General features: G+C 41.5%; 1 protein-coding gene across 1 annotated transcript in view; it reads left to right on the top strand.

Moving 5' to 3' along the window:
* Positions 1–23,545, top strand: part of RSPH9 (radial spoke head component 9) — a 136,386-nt gene that overhangs the window by 15,575 nt on the left and 97,266 nt on the right. The window contains exons 3-4 of the mRNA XM_085609119.1: positions 12,239–12,368; positions 19,293–19,439. Coding sequence (XP_085465245.1) covers positions 12,239–12,368; positions 19,293–19,439 — 277 coding nt within the window. The remainder of the gene's footprint in view (positions 1–12,238; positions 12,369–19,292; positions 19,440–23,545) is intronic.

Here is a 23,545-nt window from a genome sequence, read left to right as displayed (position 1 = left end):
ACACTGACTGACTGACACTGACTGACTGACACTGACTGATTGACACTGACTGACACTGATTGACACTGACTGACACTGACTGACTGACACTGATTGACTCACACTGACTGACTGACACTGATTGACTGACACTGACTGACACTGATTGACTGACACTGACAGACTGACTGACACTGACTGACTGACATTGACTGACATTGACTGACACTGACTGACTACTCTCTACTACTCTACTACTGACTCTCTACTACTCTACTACTCTCTCTCTACTACTCACTCTCTACTACTCACTCTCACCTACTCTCTACTACTCACTCTCTACTACTCTACTACTCTCTACTACTCACTCTCTACTACTCACTCTCAACTACTCACTCTCTACTACTCTACTACTCACTCTCTACTACTCACTCGCTACTACTCTCTACTACTCACTCTCTACTACTCACTCTCTACTACTCACACTCTACTACTCTCTACTACTCACTCTCTACTACTCTCTACAATTCACTCTCTACTACTCACTCTCTACTACTCACTCTCTACTACTCACTCTACTACTTTCTACTACTCTCTACCACTCACTCTCTACTACTCTACTACTCACTCTCTACTACTCTCTACTACTCACTCGCTACTACTCTCTACTACTCACTCTCTACTACTCTCTCTCTACTACTCACTCTCTACTACTCTCTACTACTCACTCTACTACTCTCTGCTGCTCTCTAGCACTCACTCTCTACTACTCTACTACTCTCTCTCTACTACTCACTCTCTACTACTCTCTCTCTACTACTCTCTACTACTCACTCTCTACTACTCACTCTCTACTACTCTCTCTCTACTACTCACTCTCTACTATTCCCTCTCTACTACTCACTCTCTACTACTCGCTCTCTACTACTCACTCTCCACTACTCACTACTACTCACTCTCTGCTACTCACTCTCTACTACTCTACTACTCTACTACTCGCTCTACTACTCACTCTCTACTATTCTCTACTACTCACTCCTACTCTCTACCACTCACTCTCTACTACTCTACTACTCACTCTCTACTACTCTCTCTCTACTACTCACTCTCTACTAATCACTACTACTCTATACTACTCACTCTGTACTACTCTCTACTACTCACTCTCTACTACTCTCTCTCTACTACTCTCTACTGCTCACTCTCCACTACTGATTCTCTACTACTCGCTCTCAACTACTCTCTACTACTCACTCTACTACTCACTCTCTACTACTCTACAACTCTCTCTACTTCTCACTCTCTACCACTCTCTCTACTACTCACTCTCTACTACTCACTCTCTACTACACACTCTCTACTACTTGCTCTCTGCTACTCGCTCTCTACTACTCTCTAGTACTCACTCTAATACTCCCTCTCTGCTACTCTCTACTACTCACTCTCTACTACTCCACTACTGTCTACTACTCACTCTCTACTACTCACGCTCTACTACTCTACTACTCTCTACTACTCTCTCTCTACTACTCACTCTCTACTACTCACTCTCTACTACTCTCTACTACTCACTCTCTACTACTCTCTCTCTACTACTCTCTACTACTCACTCTCTACTACTCTCTACTACTCACTCTGCTACTAACTCTCTACTACTCTCTACTACTCACTCACTACTACTCTCTACTACTCACTCTCTACTACTCTCTACTACTTTCTACTACTCACTCTCTACTACTCTCTACTACTTTCTACTACTCACTCTACTACTCACTCTCTACTACTCTCTAATACTCACTCTCTACTACTCACTCTCTACTACTCACTCTCTACTACTCACTCTACTACTCTCTACTACTCACTCTCTGATACTTTCTCTACTACTCTCTACTACTCACTCTCTACTCTCTATTACTCGCTCTCTACTCTCTACCTCTCTACCTCTACCTCTCTACCTCTACACCTCTACCTATACATCTCTACCTCTCTACCTCTCTGTACATGCACACATATGCACACATATATATGCATATATATGCATATGCATCTATATATATGTATGTGTATATATATATATATATATATATACATATATAAACATGTAAATATAATCTGCATATCTATATAAATATAAATTCATGCAAACATATACATATACATATATGCATACATATGCATGGTATGTATATGAAAGTTTGAAAAACTCTAATACAAGCAAAGCTAAAAAGCCACCTAATTACAAACAGAATTGCTTTAACTTAAACGAGGGCGAGACCTATTGCATTTTCAATGCTTGTTTACTTTGATTCCATCAAGAAGGCATTCAGATGTGTCACACATTTTCCATAAATTCTGAATGGTAGCACTCTAGTTGCTCATTAGATCACTGTAGTAAAGCTACTGCTCACCAGGGAAGTCTGCTGCTGGTATTGAAAGTGCATGTTTCAGTCTGCATGGCAGAATTTTTTAATGAAATAGAAGAGGATTTGAGAAGTCACTCAAAATGTGCCCTAATTTTTCTTTTTTTCTCACTAATCATAATTTCTATGGCAAAATGAACCTCCTCATTGTGTTCCTTTTAAATTAAACTACTCACCCTCTACTACTCACCCTCTACTACTCACTCGCTACTACTTTCTACTACTCACTTTCTACAACTCTCTAGTACTCTACTACTCTCTACTACTCACTCTCTACTACTCACTCTCTACTACTCTCTCTCTACTACTCCCTCTCTACTACTCACTCTACTACTCTCTACTACTCACTCGCTACTACTGATTCTCTACTACTCGCTCTCAACTACTCTCTACTACTCACTCTACTACTCACTCTCTACTACTCTACTACTCTCTCTACTTCTCACTCTCTACCACTCTCTCTACTACTCACTCTCTACTACTCACTCTCTACTACACACTCTCTACTACTTGCTCTCTGCTACTCGCTCTCTACTACTCTCTAGTACTCACTCTTATACTCGCTCTCTGCTACTCTCTACTACTCACTCTCTACTACTCCACTACTGTCTACTACTCACTCTCTACTACTCACGCTCTACTACTCTACTACTCTCTACTACTCTCTCTCTACTACTCACTCTCTACTACTCTCTACTACTCACTCTCTACTACTCTCTCTCTACTACTCTCTACTACTCACTCTCTACTACTCTCTACTACTCACTCTGCTACTCACTCTCTACTACTCTCTACTACTCACTCACTACTACTCTCTACTACTCACTCTCTACTACTCTCTACTACTTTCTACTACTCACTCTCTACTACTCTCTACTACTTTCTACTACTCACTCTACTACTCACTCTCTACTACTCTCTAATACTCACTCTCTACTACTCACTCTCTACTACTCACTCTACTACTCTCTACTACTCACTCTCTGATACTTTCTCTACTACTCTCTACTACTCACTCTCTACTCTCTATTACTCGCTCTCTACTCTCTACCTCTCTACCTCTACCTCTCTACCTCTACACCTCTACCTATACATCTCTACCTCTCTACCTCTCTGTACATGCACACATATGCACACATATATATGCATATATATGCATATGCATCTATATATATGTATGTATATATATATATATACATATATAAACATGTAAATATAATCTGCATATCTATATAAATATAAATTCATGCAAACATATACATATACATATATGCATACATATGCATGGTATGTATATGAAAGTTTGAAAAACTCTAATACAAGCAAAGCTAAAAAGCCACCTAATTACAAACAGAATTGCTTTAACTTAAACGAGGGCGAGACCTATTGCATTTTCAATGCTTGTTTACTTTGATTCCATCAAGAAGGCATTCAGATGTGTCACACATTTTCCATAAATTCTGAATGGTAGCACTCTAGTTGCTCATTAGATCACTGTAGTAAAGCTACTGCTCACCAGGGAAGTCTGCTGCTGGTATTGAAAGTGCATGTTTCAGTCTGCATGGCAGAATTTTTTAATGAAATAGAAGAGGATTTGAGAAGTCACTCAAAATGTGCCCTAATTTTTCTTTTTTTCTCACTAATCATAATTTCTATGGCAAAATGAACCTCCTCATTGTGTTCCTTTTAAATTAAACTACTCACCCTCTACTACTCACTCGCTACTACTTTCTACTACTCACTCTCTACTACTCACTTTCTACAACTCTCTAGTACTCTACTACTCTCTACTACTCACTCTCTACTACTCACTCTCTACTACTCTCTCTCTACTACTCCCTCTCTACTACTCACTCTACTACTCTCTACTACTCACTCGCTACTACTGATTCTCTACTACTCGCTCTCAACTACTCTCTACTACTCACTCTACTACTCACTCTCTACTACTCTACTACTCTCTCTACTTCTCACTCTCTACCACTCTCTCTACTACTCACTCTCTACTACTCACTCTCTACTACACACTCTCTACTACTTGCTCTCTGCTACTCGCTCTCTACTACTCTCTAGTACTCACTCTAATACTCGCTCTCTGCTACTCTCTACTACTCACTCTCTACTACTCCACTACTGTCTACTACTCACTCTCTACTACTCACGCTCTACTACTCTACTACTCTCTACTACTCTCTCTCTACTACTCACTCTCTACTACTCTCTACTACTCACTCTCTACTACTCTCTCTCTACTACTCTCTACTACTCACTCTCTACTACTCTCTACTACTCACTCTGCTACTCACTCTCTACTACTCTCTACTACTCACTCACTACTACTCTCTACTACTCACTCTCTACTACTCTCTACTACTTTCTACTACTCACTCTCTACTACTCTCTACTACTTTCTACTACTCACTCTACTACTCACTCTCTACTACTCTCTAATACTCACTCTCTACTACTCACTCTCTACTACTCACTCTCTACTACTCACTCTACTACTCTCTACTACTCACTCTCTGATACTTTCTCTACTACTCTCTACTACTCACTCTCTACTCTCTATTACTCGCTCTCTACTCTCTACCTCTCTACCTCTACCTCTCTACCTCTACACCTCTACCTATACATCTCTACCTCTCTACCTCTCTGTACATGCACACATATGCACACATATATATGCATATATATGCATATGCATCTATATATATGTATGTGTATATATATATATATATACATATATAAACATGTAAATATAATCTGCATATCTATATAAATATAAATTCATGCAAACATATACATATACATATATGCATACATATGCATGGTATGTATATGAAAGTTTGAAAAACTCTAATACAAGCAAAGCTAAAAAGCCACCTAATTACAAACAGAATTGCTTTAACTTAAACGAGGGCGAGACCTATTGCATTTTCAATGCTTGTTTACTTTGATTCCATCAAGAAGGCATTCAGATGTGTCACACATTTTCCATAAATTCTGAATGGTAGCACTCTAGTTGCTCATTAGATCACTGTAGTAAAGCTACTGCTCACCAGGGAAGTCTGCTGCTGGTATTGAAAGTGCATGTTTCAGTCTGCATGGCAGAATTTTTTAATGAAATAGAAGAGGATTTGAGAAGTCACTCAAAATGTGCCCTAATTTTTCTTTTTTTCTCACTAATCATAATTTCTATGGCAAAATGAACCTCCTCATTGTGTTCCTTTTAAATTAAACTACTCACCCTCTACTACTCACTCGCTACTACTTTCTACTACTCACTCTCTACTACTCACTTTCTACAACTCTCTAGTACTCTACTACTCTCTACTACTCACTCTCTACTACTCACTCTCTACTACTCTCTCTCTACTACTCCCTCTCTACTACTCACTCTACTACTCTCTACTACTCACTCGCTACTACTCACTCTCTACTACTCTACTACTCTCTACTACTCTCTACTACTCACTCTCAACTACTCACTCTCAACTACTCACTCTACTACTCTCTCTCCTACTCACTCTCTACTACTCTCCACTACTCACTCTACTACTCTCTACCACTCACTCTCTACTACTCTCTCTCTCTACTACTCACTCTCTACTACTCACTCTACTACTCTCTACTACTCTCTCTGCTACTCACTCTCTACTACTCTCTACTACTCACTCTCTACTACTCACTCTCTACTACTCTACTACTCTCTACTACTCTCTACTACTCTCTCTACTACTCACTCTCTACTACTCACTCTCTACTACTCTCTCTCTACTACACACTCTCTACTACTTACTCTCTACTACTCACTCTACTACTCACTCTACTACTCACTCTCTACTACTCCCTACTACTCACTCTAATACTCACTCTCTACTACTCTCTACTACTCACTCTCTACTACTCCACTACTCTCTACTAATCACTCTCTACTACTCACTCTCTACTACTCTCTACTACTCTCTCTCTACTACTCACTCTCTACTACTCACTCTCTACTACTCACTCTCTACTACTCTCTCTACTGCTCTCTACTACTCTATACTACTCACTCTCTACTACTCTCTATTACTCACTCTCTACTACTCTCCCTACTACTCTCTACTACTCACTCTACTACTCATTCTCTACTACACATTCTCTTCTACTCTCTCTCTGCTACTCAGTCTCCAGTACTCACTCTCTACTACTCACTCTCTAATACTCACTCTCTACTACTCTCTACTACTCACTCTCTACTACTCTCTACTACTCCCTCTACTACTCTCTACTTCTCACTCTCTACTACTCACTCTACTACTCTCTCCTACTCACTCTCTGCTACTCTCTCTACTACTCTCTACTACTCTCTCTCTACTCTCTATTACTCATCCTCTACTCTCTACCTCTCTACCTTTCTCTACCTCTCTCTCTACTACTCTCTACCTCTCTACCTCTACCTCTCTACCTCTACGTCTCTACCTCTACACCTCTACCTCTCTACCTCTCTCTACCTCTCCCTACACGCACACATATGCACATATATGCATATGCATTTATATATATGTATGTGTATATATATATATACATACATATATAAACATATATATAATCTGCATATCTATATAAATACAAATATAAATGCATGCATACATATACATATATGCATGTTATGTACATGAAATTTTGAAAAACACTAATAAAAGCAGAGCTAAAAAGCCACCTAATTACAAACAGAATTGCCTTAACTTAAACGAGGGCGAGACCTATTGCATTTTCAATGCTTGTTTACTTTGGTTCCATCAAGAAGGCATTCAGATGTGACACATTTGCCATAAATTCTGAATGGTAGCACTCTAGTTCCTCATTAGATCACTGTAGCAAAGCTACTGCTCACCAGGGAAGTCTGCTGCTGGTATTCAAAGTGCATGTTTCAGTCTGCATGTCAGAACTTTTTAATGAAATAGAAGAGGATTTGAGAAGTCAAAATGTGCCCTAAGTTTTCTTTCTGCAGCACTAATCATAATTTCTATGGCAAAATGAACCCCCTCATTTTGTTCCTTTGCAAATTAAATGTTTTAAATGTTACCACTTTATTCCAATCAAGATGGCTTCAGGTGTGCCATACCTTTGTCATAAGTAAGACTGTTAGCGCTCTAGTTGTTCTTTAAAACACTCTGGGATTTCTGTCATTGGGCTATACTTGGGCTACATCTCGGTGATATTTGTGCTACATTTGGGCTCTTTTGTCTCTGGTGGCCATCCTGGGAGACTTGTTATGAAGTTTCCTAATTTCCTCATTTACTGCAGTCTCCTCAGTAGGCATACTGTCAGTTTTTTGCTTTGATTCAATGAAGAAGGCATTCAGATGTGTCACACATTTGCCATAAATTCAGAATGTTAGCACTCTAGTTGCTCATTAGATCACTGTAGTAAAGCTACTGCTCACCAGGGAAGTCTGCTGCTGGTATTGAAAGTGCATGTTTCAGTCTGCATGTCAGAATTCTTTAATGAAATAGAAGAGGATTTGAGAAGTCACTCAAAATGTGCCCTAATTTTTCTTTCTGCAGCACTGATCATACATTCTATGGCAAAATGAACCCTCTCATTTTGTTCCTTTTTAAATTAAATGTTTTAAATGTTACCACTTTATTCCAATCAAGATGGCTTCAGGTGTGCCATACCTTTGTCATAAGTAAGACTGTTAGCGCTCTAGCTGTTCTTTGGAACACTCTGGGAAGCTGCAGTAGAACACAAAGGAATCAACTGACAGTCTCTGCCCTTGTTGGATGTACATGTTTTACTGAGAATGTCAGACTTCATTCTCACATGACTGAGAAAGATAATGTGAATTTACAGAAAATATGCTCTCAGTTTAGCTTATAGATCACCTTCCAAACCTCTGTGGGAAAAGCATGTGAAAATAGTTTTCTCTCAAAGATGATTCATGATATCCCAGCAGAAGGCTTTTTCACATGGTAAAATCACCTTAGAACATACCACAATTCCTAAAATGAGTATGGTACCATCAACAAATGATTTATAATGTAACTAAAGTCTTAAAACCTTCTATTAACTGCAATGCTTTTTAATGAGGTGCTATCATGTATATTGGTCCCAAGATGGCTGCCAACACTTCTTGGATGAAGTGCTGACAGCCAATCAGATCTCACAATGAGATGTGTGGTTAGGCTCCGCCCAGATATGTATATGATTTTACTTTTGATTTTCTCAGGAACTACTGAACGGATTTACACCATATATGCAAAAGGCACATGCCTGACCTGAGGACTACCTCTTTGCCAAATTTCAAGTAATTCTGTTCAGCCGTTCGGGCTGTACCTTCGACTAAAGGCCCTATGGGAAAATGCATGGGGAAAACGCGTTTTGGGACCCCCCTTTTTTCTCAGCCCCTGCTTGACGAATCACCCCGAGACTTTCAGGGTAGGAGCTGAGCGGAGCGCCCCATTACTTTTGAAAATTTCACGAACATAAGTCAACTGGCGCCAAAGTTATTCAAAATAGAATTTTCAGATTTCCTATGGGAACTCGGTCCTAACTATAACTATCCACTGGCGACCGCCAGTAGGTTATATATATATATATATATATATATATATATATATATATATATATATATATATATATATATATATATATATATATATATATATATATATATATATATATATATATATATATATATATATAAATATTAGTATATAATCAAAGAAACCCAAAACAATTTACTGAAAAATACAAATGCTAAAGTGAAGGAATAGTTATCTTTCAGAGGTTATGGTGAGGACCACAATCCATACTTTGCATGACAGACATGCAAACATTAACTTGCACACCACTTGCAAATTTCAGTTTTTTAAAATTATTTTGCACCATCATTCCAATTAAACTTAATTTTTTCAGTGAATTTCTAACCTTTTTTACATGTATCATTGTATTAGAAACTTCACTTCAACCTTTGTTTTTTTCCAGTGAATTTTTGGGTTGCTTTGATCATGTACCACAAGCAACAGTTTCCTCACCCTCATATACGGGTGCCAGTAAGACCCGGCAATTGTATTTCTAAAGTGGGTGTCCTCCAGGGGCACCAACAACTGCTAAAATTGTTGGGAGATGGGGAGCCCCAACACCCCCGCGGCCTCAGCCAGCTCCCAACCCAGTACCCATTGGGGTGCTGGTGGGAGACCCCAGGGAGGGTAGGCCGCTAAAAGGAAAATGGAGTGGAAACAGCAATACATAACAGAAGGTTTAATTGCCAATCAGCAATGGCAAAGATTTAAATCAAACCCTACTTTACGAAGTTGGAATATGAGGAGCCTTTTATGTCTGTATTTTTTCACATTCAAATGACTTTCCTGAAGACTTAGGAAGGACTAATATAATTGAGTTTAAATGCTATTTTATAGAGTAGCTTTTTCAGCAAAAGCTTGAAGTTTAGTATGCCTGCATTCTTAATCTGCACCATTCTAAATAGGTCTGGTTGTTTTGTAAAACAGGCCTGTAATGTGTAGGCATGCAGACATTTACGACAGTCTCTGTGAATTGAGAATTTGGATATTCTTGCTGCAAAATAGGCTCATTGTGTTGGGGTGCCTGATGAGCTACTGTACTTTTAGGTTTGGTGACTATGTTGGTGTTGAGGGTCAGGTGGTCTTAGGGTTGTTTGCTCTACAAACCCTGAGTAAGGTCGCCCAATGTAGCTTTGTGATTGTACGTTTCGCCCTCGTGGTCGAGATGTTGTGCGCTGGTGCTAAGGAGCAAAACACGATCTGTTTCCAGGTGACTTGAAAATAACGAAATAAAAAGGCTTCCATCTTTGATATTATCCCAAAGTAGGGTTTTGTAAGAATGTCTTCCTTCGCTCCTCCCAAAGCTCCCTAGCCCCACCGCTCATTCCATCAGCAAGAAACAGGAAACCTTATACAAATATGAAACTCCCCCACCCACTAGGGGTCAAACGTTGTACAACTTCCAGTGTTCACCTTTCTTCCCCTAACGTTTGCCTCTCAGTTCTGGCTTTAATGTCATTAGAACCTTCGTGGTTCTGTAAAAACGAGACCTACGAAGAGATATAGCAGCTATAAAAATATATATAAAAAAAGCCTTACGCTAACGGACTTTGCAGACTTACTATTGCACATTGGAATAGAAATCAGGTTGACGCCTCCGGCGCTAGCGCCAGCAGCTCGCAGCCAGTCCTTGAGTGAGTAGGGAGGTCACGGTGGCAGCTCTTATTACACGTTCTCCCCTCCGCCACCTCGGAAGCCGGCTAGCCCTCGCAGGCTGTGCAGCGCTCAATATTGGAAAGTGTGGCGCCTTTCCCGTGCTTTGCTCCGGCGCTAGCTCCAGCAGCTCGCAGCCAGTCCTTGAGTGAGTAGGGAGGTCACGGTGGCAGCTCTTATTTCACGTTCTCCCCTCCGCCACCTTGGAAGCCGGCTAGCCCTCGCAGGCTGTGCGGCGCTCAATATTGGAAAGTGTGGCGCCTTTCCCGTGCTTTGCGCCCCATCTCCTTTCCCACGCCATGCCCTTCTCCTCTCTCCCTCTCCCGTTACTCGTCAAAGACCCCTAGGCAGCAGATGCCGGGCTAGTCAGGGCAGGGGGCGGTGGTACTTTACCTGAAGCAAACACCATAGTCTGCGCAGGACGCCTGGGCTGAGGCAGACAGTCTGGAACAAGCGCTACCATGACATTTGTTGGCCCCATAAAGATAAGAAACCTTTTGCAGCAGAAGGAAGGCAGGCGAGGCCGTCCAAATGGGACGGCTCAAAAAGCCAAGCGAAAACGTCACCAGCACCTCTTTCCCAATGGCTGGCCGCCGTTTACCATAAATGGTGATGCCGGCCAATGGGAAAGAGGGGCGGAGCTTAATGCCTCTTACTAAAAAAATCCCATAAACGTTAAATCTCGCCAGCGAGACTGCGCATACGCGCAGCCTACGCCAGGCGAGACCTAAAAAGGGGTGGCAGGAAGAAACAAAAAAAATTGAAAGAGAGAAAAAAAGTAAAGCTGAAAATAGAATAAAATATTGGAAAGAAGAACTGAGAGACGGGTGGAAGGTCAGTGGAAGGAAAGAAAATAAAGATTTAGCAAATGGAAGGAATTCAAGAAGAAAGAGGGATGAGAGAATAGGGAAAGGAAGTACAGGAGATGATAAACAAAACTTTGAGAATGTAAGGAAAAAAGGAAAGCAAGAAGAAACATTAAACATGACTACAAAGAAGGACAGAGAGCTCAAAAGACACCTGAAAGAAGAATAGGGAAAACAAAAGAAAAGTGGAAATACAGAATGAGAGGAGAATTAAAAGGGAGAAAATAAATAAATAGAAAGTAGGAAAGAAACATGGAGAGAAAAAAGGAAAGAATAAATCAGAGAAAGAAAGAAATAAGTCAATGCTGGCAAATGTGCAGTTTGGCAACATTCTTTTCAAATCATACTGCAAAAAGGCCTCATTCTGAAGCTTTTACGTTTGGGCAACAACACCCACTATCTCTTTAATAAAAAGGGTCGGGTTCGCTCACTTTGCTAGGACATTTTATTCCATGTGGCTCAAGTGGGGGGTATTTTATTTTCCTGGCTACTCCCTTGATGGTGAAAGCACAAGTGAAGCAAAGAAGGAACAAATGCAAGTGAATTATTTAAGAACAGAAGTAGAGTAGTAATAACGCCTGTATCAAAATTGCAAAAGTAAATAGCAATGTAGTTAAATATGAAGGAATAAGAAATACAGCACATATCGAATATTAAATGCGTAGTATGAAATCAGTACGTTATCTAAAGGCATTTAAAGTTAGTATAATTTAACACACTGCCATTATTTTCTTTTTCTTTTAAGATCCCAATCAAGGAGGAAACCCGTCTTGTTGGTACTATAGAGCTAATCCAGAGAGAGGCAGCGGTTGTTCCCCGAGGAGCATACGTCAAGACCCCCCTTGGCCATATCCGAGTGAACCGGTGCTTCCCAGGTAATGGGGGGCTTACAAAAATCTACTGGTGATTGATATGATCTGGTTAAAAGTAAAGCTCACTACCAGTAGAGACATTACTAGTCCTATATTGACCACATACTTGTCACAGGTAATATAGCAAACCCTTTCAGTCTCTTAAAAGCAGGGCGACCCATCATGGAGTACATGGCACCTACGAGCATATTGATATCTTCAGTCTAAATCAACCATGAAAGATGGTGGATGGTTATTCACCTGGCTCATCTATAGTAGTGGTTGAAGGTACAACATCCACACTGAAGAGTATGCCACAAACCGGGAGTCTGGACAGCTTTGGGCATGGTCTCTTCTACATCTGAGTTTTAGAGCTGTAAATCACACTAGTAAAAAATCTGTCCTTTCTTAAGTAAACCTTGGATTTCTGGTTTTTCATTCTCTTCACTGTCTTTGTGACTGACATTTGTTCTCCTTAATCCCGTTGCATTGGCAGCAACAGCAGAACCAATTATTGTAGTGGCCACCTCGCTGTAGGGTTTACTGCCTCGCACCCTCCTAATTAATGTCCACTGAAGGTTTCCAAATCTGGACAAGCTTGTATCAGACATGCCCTTGTCACGTTTTTCTGAGGGCACATTCAGGTCTGTATCTTGACTATAATCTTTATCCATTGATCTTGGTATCTGGATGCCCTGGACCCCTCGCCCACGCTCTCCAAAATGGTATGCAACCTAGTGGTGCTCCTGGATGACACACTGTTTCTAGAGGCCACAAGAATGTCCCACACATGTTTCTCATAACTGCTATTCATTAGAACGATCCTTCAAGTCATTCATTCCAATTTGCGTACTTCGGTGATAAATGCTCTCATCCAATTAAAAGATTGAATTATACAAATCCGTCTACCTGGTGTTCCTCGAAAAACTTTATTGCCTGGAATTTGTGCAAAATATTGAGCCTCATATTGTAAGAGGCACATGAAAAGCACGTATTACTCCTGTGCGTAGATCCATTTCATTGGTTACCTATCAACTCCAGAGTCATTTCCAAAGCCTTGAATATAATCCAAAAAGCCTTTCCTGAAAAATCTGCTTTTTTGGCCTCCAAAGTCATCTCTTGACATCACACTCTTTCCTAATGGTCTGCTGTTGTTGCAAGAACACTCACCATTGGAGACCAACCCTTTTCAATAGAGCAGTTAAACACTGGAATTGTTTACGTATAAACCTTTTTGCCTCGTCATATGTGTTGCACTTTAGGCGGTTACTGAAAACATACCCTTATAACTTGTCAGTATATCGGTTTGCCTTCCTGCAGGTTTTACTCTTGTTAGGTATTTTTTTGTCTGCTTTATACATAAATTAGCATAAGATAACATGGGCAGGTTCCCTTTGTATTGTGTGTACACTTTGGTATTGCACTCAGTCAGATAGATGCTTGGTCTGCTGTTCCATCGGGGGATAGATCCTGAGGAGGGATTTATCTCCTGGTTCCACCTGCTACATTTACATTTTATGTGCCCTGGTTGCTGGTGTATTAGGGAACAGACCACATTGGCAGGCTGCTACATGTATGTGGCTATATACCTGGGCAATTCTACATCGATGATGTAGAATGCAAAGTGTCATGTAATGGACATTGTACAGGCGGGTGGTGTCGTTTGGATTGCACAGCTACCTGAACTGTTACATTGTTTTTCTTTTATGATTTTATGTTCTATCCCTTATGCTACTTTTTCAATGATTACTTGTAGAAAGCTGTAATGAATCTGTTTGGCATATAACACACAGTGAAAGTGGTTACATCAGCACATGCCCTGCAACTTTAACTAATGTGAATACAATGCTAATGCAATGACCTCTGACTACTGGCTTGAATGCTTCCCATTCAACTAGCACGCTAGATGCCATGCCCTGGTTACATGTAAAGTAGTCCCTCATGGCTTCCCAAGGGGTTTCCCTGAATGCCTCATCCTCCAGTGTCTGTCACTACAAGATTCAGTTAACTGATCTTCATATGGATTGTTGTACTGCATATTGACAATAAAAATGACAACCTACCAAAATACAGAGGAAAAAATATTGACTACCAAAATATCGTGACCTCTATACATATCATAAAAATAACGAAAATTAGGTTGGCAAAATATAATCCTATAAAAATATCTAAAGTTAAAAAAATCTGATATAAATATATTGGTTACCTTAATATTGAGTTTTAAAATTAACGTCAGAATTAGCAAAAATATTGAGAACCACAATACAGTTTTGAAAAATTGACAATACAATTACACAATTTTAAATGTATCCAGTTAAGATTAATTTCACATTTGAAAAGTTGCAATACTTTCAAAAAATATATTTTATATAATTAAAATGATATATTTTGTAATTATTCTTTATGAAATGTGTATTTTAAATAGCATGTACATGGTGGGGATGAATCAGATTTATTATTCTAGCTCCAGTGCAGCTCTAATTGGGGAAAGTGCATCTATTCAGGGGAGGGTGTCAGACTTACCATTCTAACTCCAGGCCAATTAAATCTGGTAAACATGAATATGTTTTTGGGAGTTTCAGACGTATCCAGACTAAGCAACATCACTGAAAATGGCAGACTCAGGGAGAGGAGGTGGGGTTGCAGATTTACTGTTCTGACTCCAAACTAACCAAGGCTGGGAAACATCTTGGACTATGATGGTGGGGAATCAGATTTAATAATTCCACTCCAAACTAAGTCACACTGAGGAAAGTGTTGCCTGTGAGACAGTGGAGGGCTTCAGGAGAGGGTTTGATGTGGTCTCACAGACGGGGGTCATGTGGTCTCACAGAAGGCAATGTGAACAACAATTAAAACTAAGTACACAATACCTATCCACACTCACCAACTGTAGGAAATTGGTTTACTGGTTGAGGGGATGAAGTCTCCCTCAAGTAGAAACCACAATTCTTGTCAGGGTGAAACACAAGTAAACCCCAAATTAACCTGCGCTTGCACCCCTTTGGGAGCTTGGCACAAAAGCAGTCGAGCTTAACTTAGAGGCAATGCGAAATGTATAAATGCAGCACTTCAAGCAGTAATAAAGTGAAATCAAAACACAAGAAAATACCACACCAATTTAATAAAAAACAGAGTAAAATGTAATAAATTATTTGAGACCAAAACAAAACAAATCCAGCCAGTAGAACTGGAGCTATGCAACTTTAAAGCTCTAAGCTCTGAGAAAAATCTTGCCTTTCTTGCCTACAGATAGCCAGAAAACAGTGGTCTCTGCCTTGGTGATGTCTAAATTAGACTATTGTAATGGTCTCTATCTTAACATTCAGGAGCGTTTTCTGAAGAAATTGCAGAGGCTGCAGAATGCAGCAGCCAGATTATTGTCCGGGATCCCTAAATTTGCACCCATATCGAAGGAAATTCAGAAACTGCACTGGCTTCCAGTCAGGAAAAGGATTCTCTTTAAAACATTATGCACTGCTTTTAAGGCTCTCCATGCGACCGGACCGGTCTATTTGCAAGAACACCTAAAATGGTATATACCATCTAGAGACCTCCGGTCTCGGGGAGCGAAACTTGCCTCTATCCCCAAGGTAAAAAAACAGTTTTGGGGAGGCAGAAGATTTGTAGTAGGGGCAGCAAAAGCCTGGAATGCCCTTCCGGCACAACTCAGAAACCTGTCAGATCTGCTGTCCTTTAGAAGGGCATTGAAAACATGGTTATTTACCCTCTAAATGCTCGTGCTTCACTCCGCTCGCTGGTAAACGTGGCTACTTAAGTTGTTGGTAACAGCACCAGGACACCCTAGGGTAACCGTTGCGCTTTATAAATTATTTAACATAACATAACATAAGTAAAGACAGTGCTTAAAAACACAAAGGGCCAACTGTGATTATCTGGTTGCACCGGACCAGGATAAAGTCACAAGTTCAGTGATAGAGTGCAAGCTGGGCACAGGCCCAAGTTTGGCCCGCTAAGGATTGCTCCTTATGCCCTTGGTGCAAGGTCTTTGCAGCGGTGCATTGCAAGCGTTCGTATCATTCAGCGTCGGTTCAGATGAAGCTGCGCTGTGCAAGGCTTCGCATCACTCTGCTTTGTTTCTGGTGAGCGTTGCAGCGAAGCTTGGCGGGGCTTTGCTTCACTCTGTATTAGTTCCTATGAAGCTAGCAGCTGTGTAGTAAGGCTTTGCAGGGTTTAGCGTCACTTCGCATGGTTCCGATGGGGACCACAGATGGGCTGGCAGAGCACCTTTATCCCCACTTCCAAGGGTCCAGGACTGAGGAGGCACCACTTGGAGGGGTTAGGACTTGCAGCGGGCAGAGTCCAGGTGCAGAATTCAAGGGGGTTGGAGACTTTTCTGTACCCGAAGCTCTGATCAGGAGGCCACTAACTAGCCCTTGGAATCACTCTGGTGGTCCTGGGTTTAAGATGCAGGTTCAGTCCTTACCACGCAGGCAGGAGGGTAGCAGTCCTTCTTGCAGCAGAGCAGCACATCAGTCCTTCTTCTGAATCTTCCATGGGTCCAGATGTGTACTGAGGTTGGGTCTGAGGGTCCACTATTTATACCTGGCGCGAGCTATGAAGGAGGAGAAGTTTCTAGAGGTTTCCCCCCCCCAAAGGTGTTTGGAATCTCCTTCCTCTCTTCCCTAGCCCCAGCTTGTCTTGTGGCAAAAAAGACCAGTGTGAAACCCTTTGTGAGCGTTCTGAGGCAGAGTCTTTGTGATGTGCAAGTGTGGTAGGTGACAGCTTTACCCCCCCCCCCCCCCCCCCCCCCCCAAAACAAGTCAGCGATCGCCCATCCTGCCAACACCTATTCCCCTTTTGTCTCACTGTCTGGTAGTAATACAAAAAGACCAACTGCCAGCTACATCTAGTCATGTGATCCAGGATGCAGGCTTATCCTATCCAAATGGTTAGGATAAGAAAATCTCAACTTTATTAATGTGTAATGTTCAGAATTGTGACTTTAGGTCCGACTTTACCATTAAAGGTGGTTTTAAACTACAATTCTTTGGACACAAAACTCAACATGCCTACTTGCACCCACTTAAAAGTTTTCATTTATTAAATGTAAAAAGATAACCCAATGTTATCCTATGGGAGACATAGGCCTTGCAGTAGTGAAAAACAAATGTAAGCATGTCCAACTGTTTTAATACACTGCACCCTGCCTTATGGGTTGTTAATGCCTACCCTAGGTGTGACTTATATGTATTAAAAAGGAAAGTTTAGGTCTACCAAAAGATTTATTTTGCCAGGTCGAAATAGCAGTTTAAAACTGCACACTCGGGATGCAGTGGCAGGCCAGAGGCATGCTTAAAGGGCTACTTAAGTGAGTGGCACAATCAGTGCTCCTGGTCTACTAGTAACATTTAATTTACAGGCCCTAGGTACATGTAGTACTTCTTTACTGCAGACTCACAAGTAAATTAAATGTGCCAATTTTACCATGAGTCAGAGCACAAGCACGTTAGCACTGGTTAGCAGTGGAAAAGTGTAGAGAGTCCAAAGGCAGGAAAAACAGGGCGATTGAAGGCAAAAAGTTTGGGGAAAAACCCTGAAAAGGATGTCCGGTCCAACCCCAAAACACCAAGCAATACAAAAATATATTATTAAGAGCTAAGACTATGATTACAGGAGAAAACTAACAACTTTAAACATATATATGAAAATATGTAGATAATATAAATACAAGTATAAATAGAAATATAATATATCATTGTTTTTTATGGCTTGTAGCCGAAATAAAGATTTGAAAGCAAAAATAAATTAATATATAATTTAGGATGACTAGCAGGGATCTTGAGTAAAAGACAAGGAGCAAAATGTGGTCACTAAGTCTTATTTATTTCATGATTTATAACTGCATTTCTCAACATTTATCTGTTTCGTTTATAAACTTGTATTCAGGTTGTGAGCTATTTTTACCATTTTGTTTAATAAGTACACTAGTGTTACTATCTCATTTTGTTTTGATATACGAGGTAATTAACAGAACAGGACATGCCCCTGATTTAATTCTATACTCACACGTTGCTTTTTTGTTTCTAACAGCGTATTTGCTTATGCTTATTTTGTGCTCTTCTAATTCTTTGTTTACTCGTTCATTGTTGTCCGCACCCTGTAATCCCAACTCCTGATCCTCCCTGTCTAGAGATTCAAACAGATGAAGTACACGATGTTGCATAACTTAAAGTAGGGTGGTAATTGAAAGTAGTCCAAAATCTGGAGGAAATGCTAACTGCGGAGTAGAATCACTAGTTACTTTTTTCTCCCCATAGAGCTATATCCAAGATGATATCTAGCCGGTAGACATATCACTTCTTCTCTAATTCAGATGTTACCATAAGACCTCATTTAAAACAGAGCCGTCATCCATTTGCTGTGTGCTGGATCACAGAATGCATCCGTGTCAGCAGCATCATTTGAGGTTCCATTCGCAATTTGCTATAGATGGGGAGCCCTCAAAGTGATCATGTACTGAAAGGTGTAGGAATGCTGTTGGGATGAATTTGTGAGCGCTGGCTACACATAATACAAGAACACTCTACCTGCAGAGAGAAGCCATGTTGCCAAGTTCCAGGCTCCCTTCACCCCTTTTTTTTAATTAATCTGAGTCATTTTTCTATATATATCAAAGGCATTTTGTCATTCTAAAATATGCCCTTTTGGAATGCTCCCTTTTCTTCTACTTGGAGGTGTTTACGCAGGTTGCACATTGCATTCTTTTGATGGGATATTTAGCTAAATAGAAGGACACTTCTGTTGCCAACAATAGAAGTGTCCCTCCATCCAGGCCAGAATTGATTGACATTTCTTGTGCTTGTTAATCTTGGTGTCCTTCTTGAGTCCTTCCTGAGTCACTGGCTTCATTTGGGGAGGCCTCTTCTTACTACTGTTCTGCAATTAGGTTTTTTGCTAATGACTTTGACCCTCCCATGCGTCTAGGTCTGACGGTATCTGAAGCAAAGAAGCTAAGCTCCTACTTCCACTTCACTGACAAGCTGGAGCCCAAGGAGAAGTCCCTGCTGGAGAAGGCAGACCTTGAACCATCCATCGACTTCCTGGAATCGCTGGAACATGATGTTCCAAAAGGTGAGAGACCATACTCCCTTCGCATGTGGCAGGTCGGGAAATGTGTATTTTTGTGGTGGGACGCAGACCTTTGGTATCACTTTGTAGAAAACAAATCATAGCATCAATATTTGGTGACCTTACAATAACATATTTTGAGAAATGTCCTTATGTGCAACTACATCCCCTGGTAATCGCTGTACGGCAGTGTTCACTCCATCCTTTTTTAGCTGTGGTTGAGTTTTGTTTGCACGGTTTTTAAAGGAAAACATGGCCTCTGCTCTTTGTAATCAGAGGCCAATGGGATGTTTGTGGCATAGTGCCCACTATTTAACAAGGAACTGGATTCCACTCTAGTGTGGAAAAAGCCATGGCAGGTAAACTTACTATATCCCTTCGTTCAGGTCTCGTCTTTCTGTCAGAATTGCATTTACTGATTAATTTCATGTGACAAACTTTGTCTTGAGATGTCCATCCCATATTTATTCTTTTGGCCAAGTAAGGCCTACATGGCATTGTGCGAAAGATACTGTACATCCACACCCCCTCTTGCACACTTTGCCAGGATTTCAATCCAGCTTTTTAGAGAATAGCCAAGAATGTATTTTGCACAAGAATATCTTTGGGTTGTTTTAGGTTGTATAGCATGAAGGCTACTATTGTGCCCCATGTGTCATCTCTATTCATTTTGTAGTTTCTTTTCCCAGCTCACGTCATAGTTCCTCTTCTTTCTCCCTTTGTGCTTTCTGACCTCCTACCCATCTAGGAGTGGCCTAGATTTAGTCCTTCCAATCCATTTGCAATTTCAACCTCCACTTAAGTGTGTGCAGCGTGTTCAATTATTACCTACTTACATTTTCTTCATGTTCTTTCTCTAGCTTTATAAATGGCCTCTCTCTCTCTTGTGTTCTCTCTCTCGTCAGTTCATCAAAGTTAAAAGGGTGGCAGAAATGCATCACACAACCTTTAACCCCACTGACCACACAGTGTTGAGTATTGTCTCAAAGTTAGCCCACAACAGCCCAATATATTGTGCTGCAGGGATAAGAAGTGGAATACTGCCTTGATGACCCCTGACTCCATGGTAAGCAAGGACAGTACCAGGGACGAGGAAAGCACGGTCTAAGGCCCATATTTATCAAGGTTCTACGTTGCTCTGTGCCAGGCAAGAGGGCGCGAGAGTGACGCAAAACCTAAGTAAGATTTTATAAAGCCATGCAAGGCCAGCTTGTGTGGCCCTCCATGGCTTGATAAATTCAGAGTAGCGCATGCCAGCGCAAATCACTGCCTTGCGTTACTCTGCGGCAGAGAGATGTTCAATGGGTGGAGCGTGGGTGTGCCCATGCATTCACCCATAGATTTTTGGTGCATTCCTAGATTTACCATTAGTGAGAGACCTGGGAATGCATCAAAATGCTACGCCTCCCCAGGTGAGGCATAACGAGGAGAAATATCTTCATTTCTCCTCGTTGTTTCTTCTTTCTATGTGTGCTGCGTTCTGCAGCACACATAGAAAGAGGAACATGCCTCTGATGATTGTTTTTGCGCACGAGGGTACACCTTCCTGCACAAAAAACAATAATGCCTACAACTCAGACACCCTTGCATCATGAAGCAAGGGTGCCTGTGTCGACGCTAGGGAGCCAAAAGAATGCCAACGCTCGGAAAGTATAGGAATGCACCCTATAATGGTAAATACAATGCATTCCTGCCTTTCAATTTCATGCAGCGCAGCAGGGTGGCTTGCAGCATTTCACTGCGTGAAAAAATTATAAATCTGGGCCTAAGTTTGTAGTAGCAGCTACCAGCCTTGCTAACCCTAACTCAAGTCTTGCGCTCTCTCTCTTTCTTCCTCTCCCTCTCTATTTCTCTCTCTGTTTTTCCCTTTCTAACCTGCTTTCTCAGTGCTTCCTCCAAGCATGCCCTATTTCCTCAGCTCTTGATTATGATGTGCCCTCCCCTTATGTTCCTGTGAACCTAAGGCTCTCACCCACTCAATCAATAAATAGCTCCTTGTGTCTGTAGTACATGCAGCAAACAATGACACTGCTGTGGCCATAAAAAAACAAAGGGGCCAATTCACAAAGGTAACTGCATTTACACCTATGCATGGGCATACATCTCCTCCAAGTTGCATTTCACCAATTAAAGATGTACATTTCCACCTTGCATGTCCCTATCTCCTTTAACAAGGACACATACTCAAAATTTGAATTTAAAACTACTATTGATAACTTCACTGAATTTTAGATGTATGTCGGTCAAATTTTGTTCTAAATATCATAAGCTACGAATTGAAAAGAATAGGGACACCAGCACCGCCTCAGGAAAATACCTAACGATTGTCACAAGTGGAAGTATATAAATACGCCTCGCATCCTAGTGTTATTTGTTAGATGATAGTTTGATATAGGGTATCTTTGAGTTTGTTTTAGACTATTTCTTTTAACGTCCTTTTGTTTACTGCACGGATCCCAACACATGTGTTTTGTCCTCCCCTCCCTTTTCGCCATCCCAGGCGTTGGTCTGCGCAGGGATGTTGCAGCAGCCCTTGATGAAGAATGCCACTATCTAGGGGGTGAGGGCAGTTTTTAACAAACCTCACGTTTTTCTCAAAATGTTCTAAAGAGACAGGTCATGCCTTTGGTCACCTATCCCTCCGTTTTCCCATTTTGTGGTTACAGTATGAGCATTACAGGGATGATGAAAAAGGAGTACTACCTCTCTACCTCTCTTCCCTTCTTTGTTGTGTGTTGATCCATTTGTTAGATGACTCGTGTTTTAAAAAAAATTATTTTGTCAAATGTTATAATTGACCATTTAATTAATTCATTTTATTTAGTATATGTTTTAACATGTATCTAACATTTGTAAAATTGGCTTATCTGATAGAGACTTCTAGCTGCAGATTCCTTACCTTTGAATTTCCCAGGCATCAGGCTGGACCAGTGGCTCCATTCGGCTTCGCGTGACATCTGTAGCACCGGTTATGACGTTGCGGTGCCTATATAGGTGCCACCTAGGCGCGTAGGCATCAGGTTTTTTCTTCCTGCGCCCGTTAAGCGCCAATCCGAGAAGAGCTACCCCTCTGCCGCTTTTTGGCAGGTTTTTTTCTTGACTTTTGTCGAATTCTAAAAAAAAAAAAATCCACTTTGTGTGTGAGGAATATCTTCCAGGAAGACAGGTTTCAAGCCGTGTGGTGCCTGTTACCGCATGATGTCGGTCACCAATCCCCAGCTCATCTGTCTGTGGTGTCTCGAGCACAACCACGACTCGAAGTCGTGCTCTGACTGCCAGGCCATGGCTCCGAAGGCCTAAAGGGAGCTGGCGTTGAAGCTCCTCGTGGCCTGGCAGTCAACACCATTGAGCGAGACTCCACAGAGGCCACGGCTCTGGTGGGGCCTCAACGATCCGATCCCAGATTCGGGTGGAGGTGATGACACGGAGTCGGAAAGACGACGCTCGACGCCTGTTCTTGTGCCGATTGAACCCAGAGGTTCTGTGTTGTCGCTTGAGCACTTTGAAGATGTTCGAGACTTAGGTGAAGGATGGAAGGGGTCTATGGACCCTCTGGAACACCAGAATTACTCTGTGGAGCATTTGGACTGGTATGGGAAACTTTGGGAGGCCAGTGGACTGGACACTTCCCCAGATACTGGCATGCTTTCTCTGCCAACATTGGTTATGGAGCAGAGGGAATCCTGTGCCATGGTGGTAAAGAGGGCAGCTGAGGTCCTTGGACTGGAACTGCCCTCAGTGCAGGTCAGGACTAATCTCCTGACCGAGGTGCTTTAACCAGGGGCTTCCACTTCCGAGCCCCTTTTGCCCTTTAATGAGGCACTTTGTACTTCCTTCTAGGCATGTGGTTCAAGCCTAGCACTGGGGATCCTCTGAATATGACGATAGCACGCTGCCATCGCCCAGCACCGGGCAATCCAAATTCCTCAGCCAACATCCCACCCCAGAAAATGTGGTGTTGTAGGCCTTTACGCTTCAGGGCCGTCCTTCCGCCTCTTCGGATATGGAATCCAAGAGGATGGATCCTTTTGGGAAGAAGTTGTTTTCTTCCTCCATCCTGGCATTTCGGTCGGTGAATACTGCATGCTTATTGGGCCATTTTTCCCGGG

The sequence above is a fragment of the Triturus cristatus genome, chromosome 6 (assembly GCF_964204655.1).
Source record: "Triturus cristatus chromosome 6, aTriCri1.1, whole genome shotgun sequence".
Taxonomy (NCBI): domain Eukaryota; kingdom Metazoa; phylum Chordata; class Amphibia; order Caudata; family Salamandridae; genus Triturus; species Triturus cristatus.
Note: the sequence above shows the minus strand (reverse complement) of the source record. Positions and strands in the feature narration are given on the sequence as shown.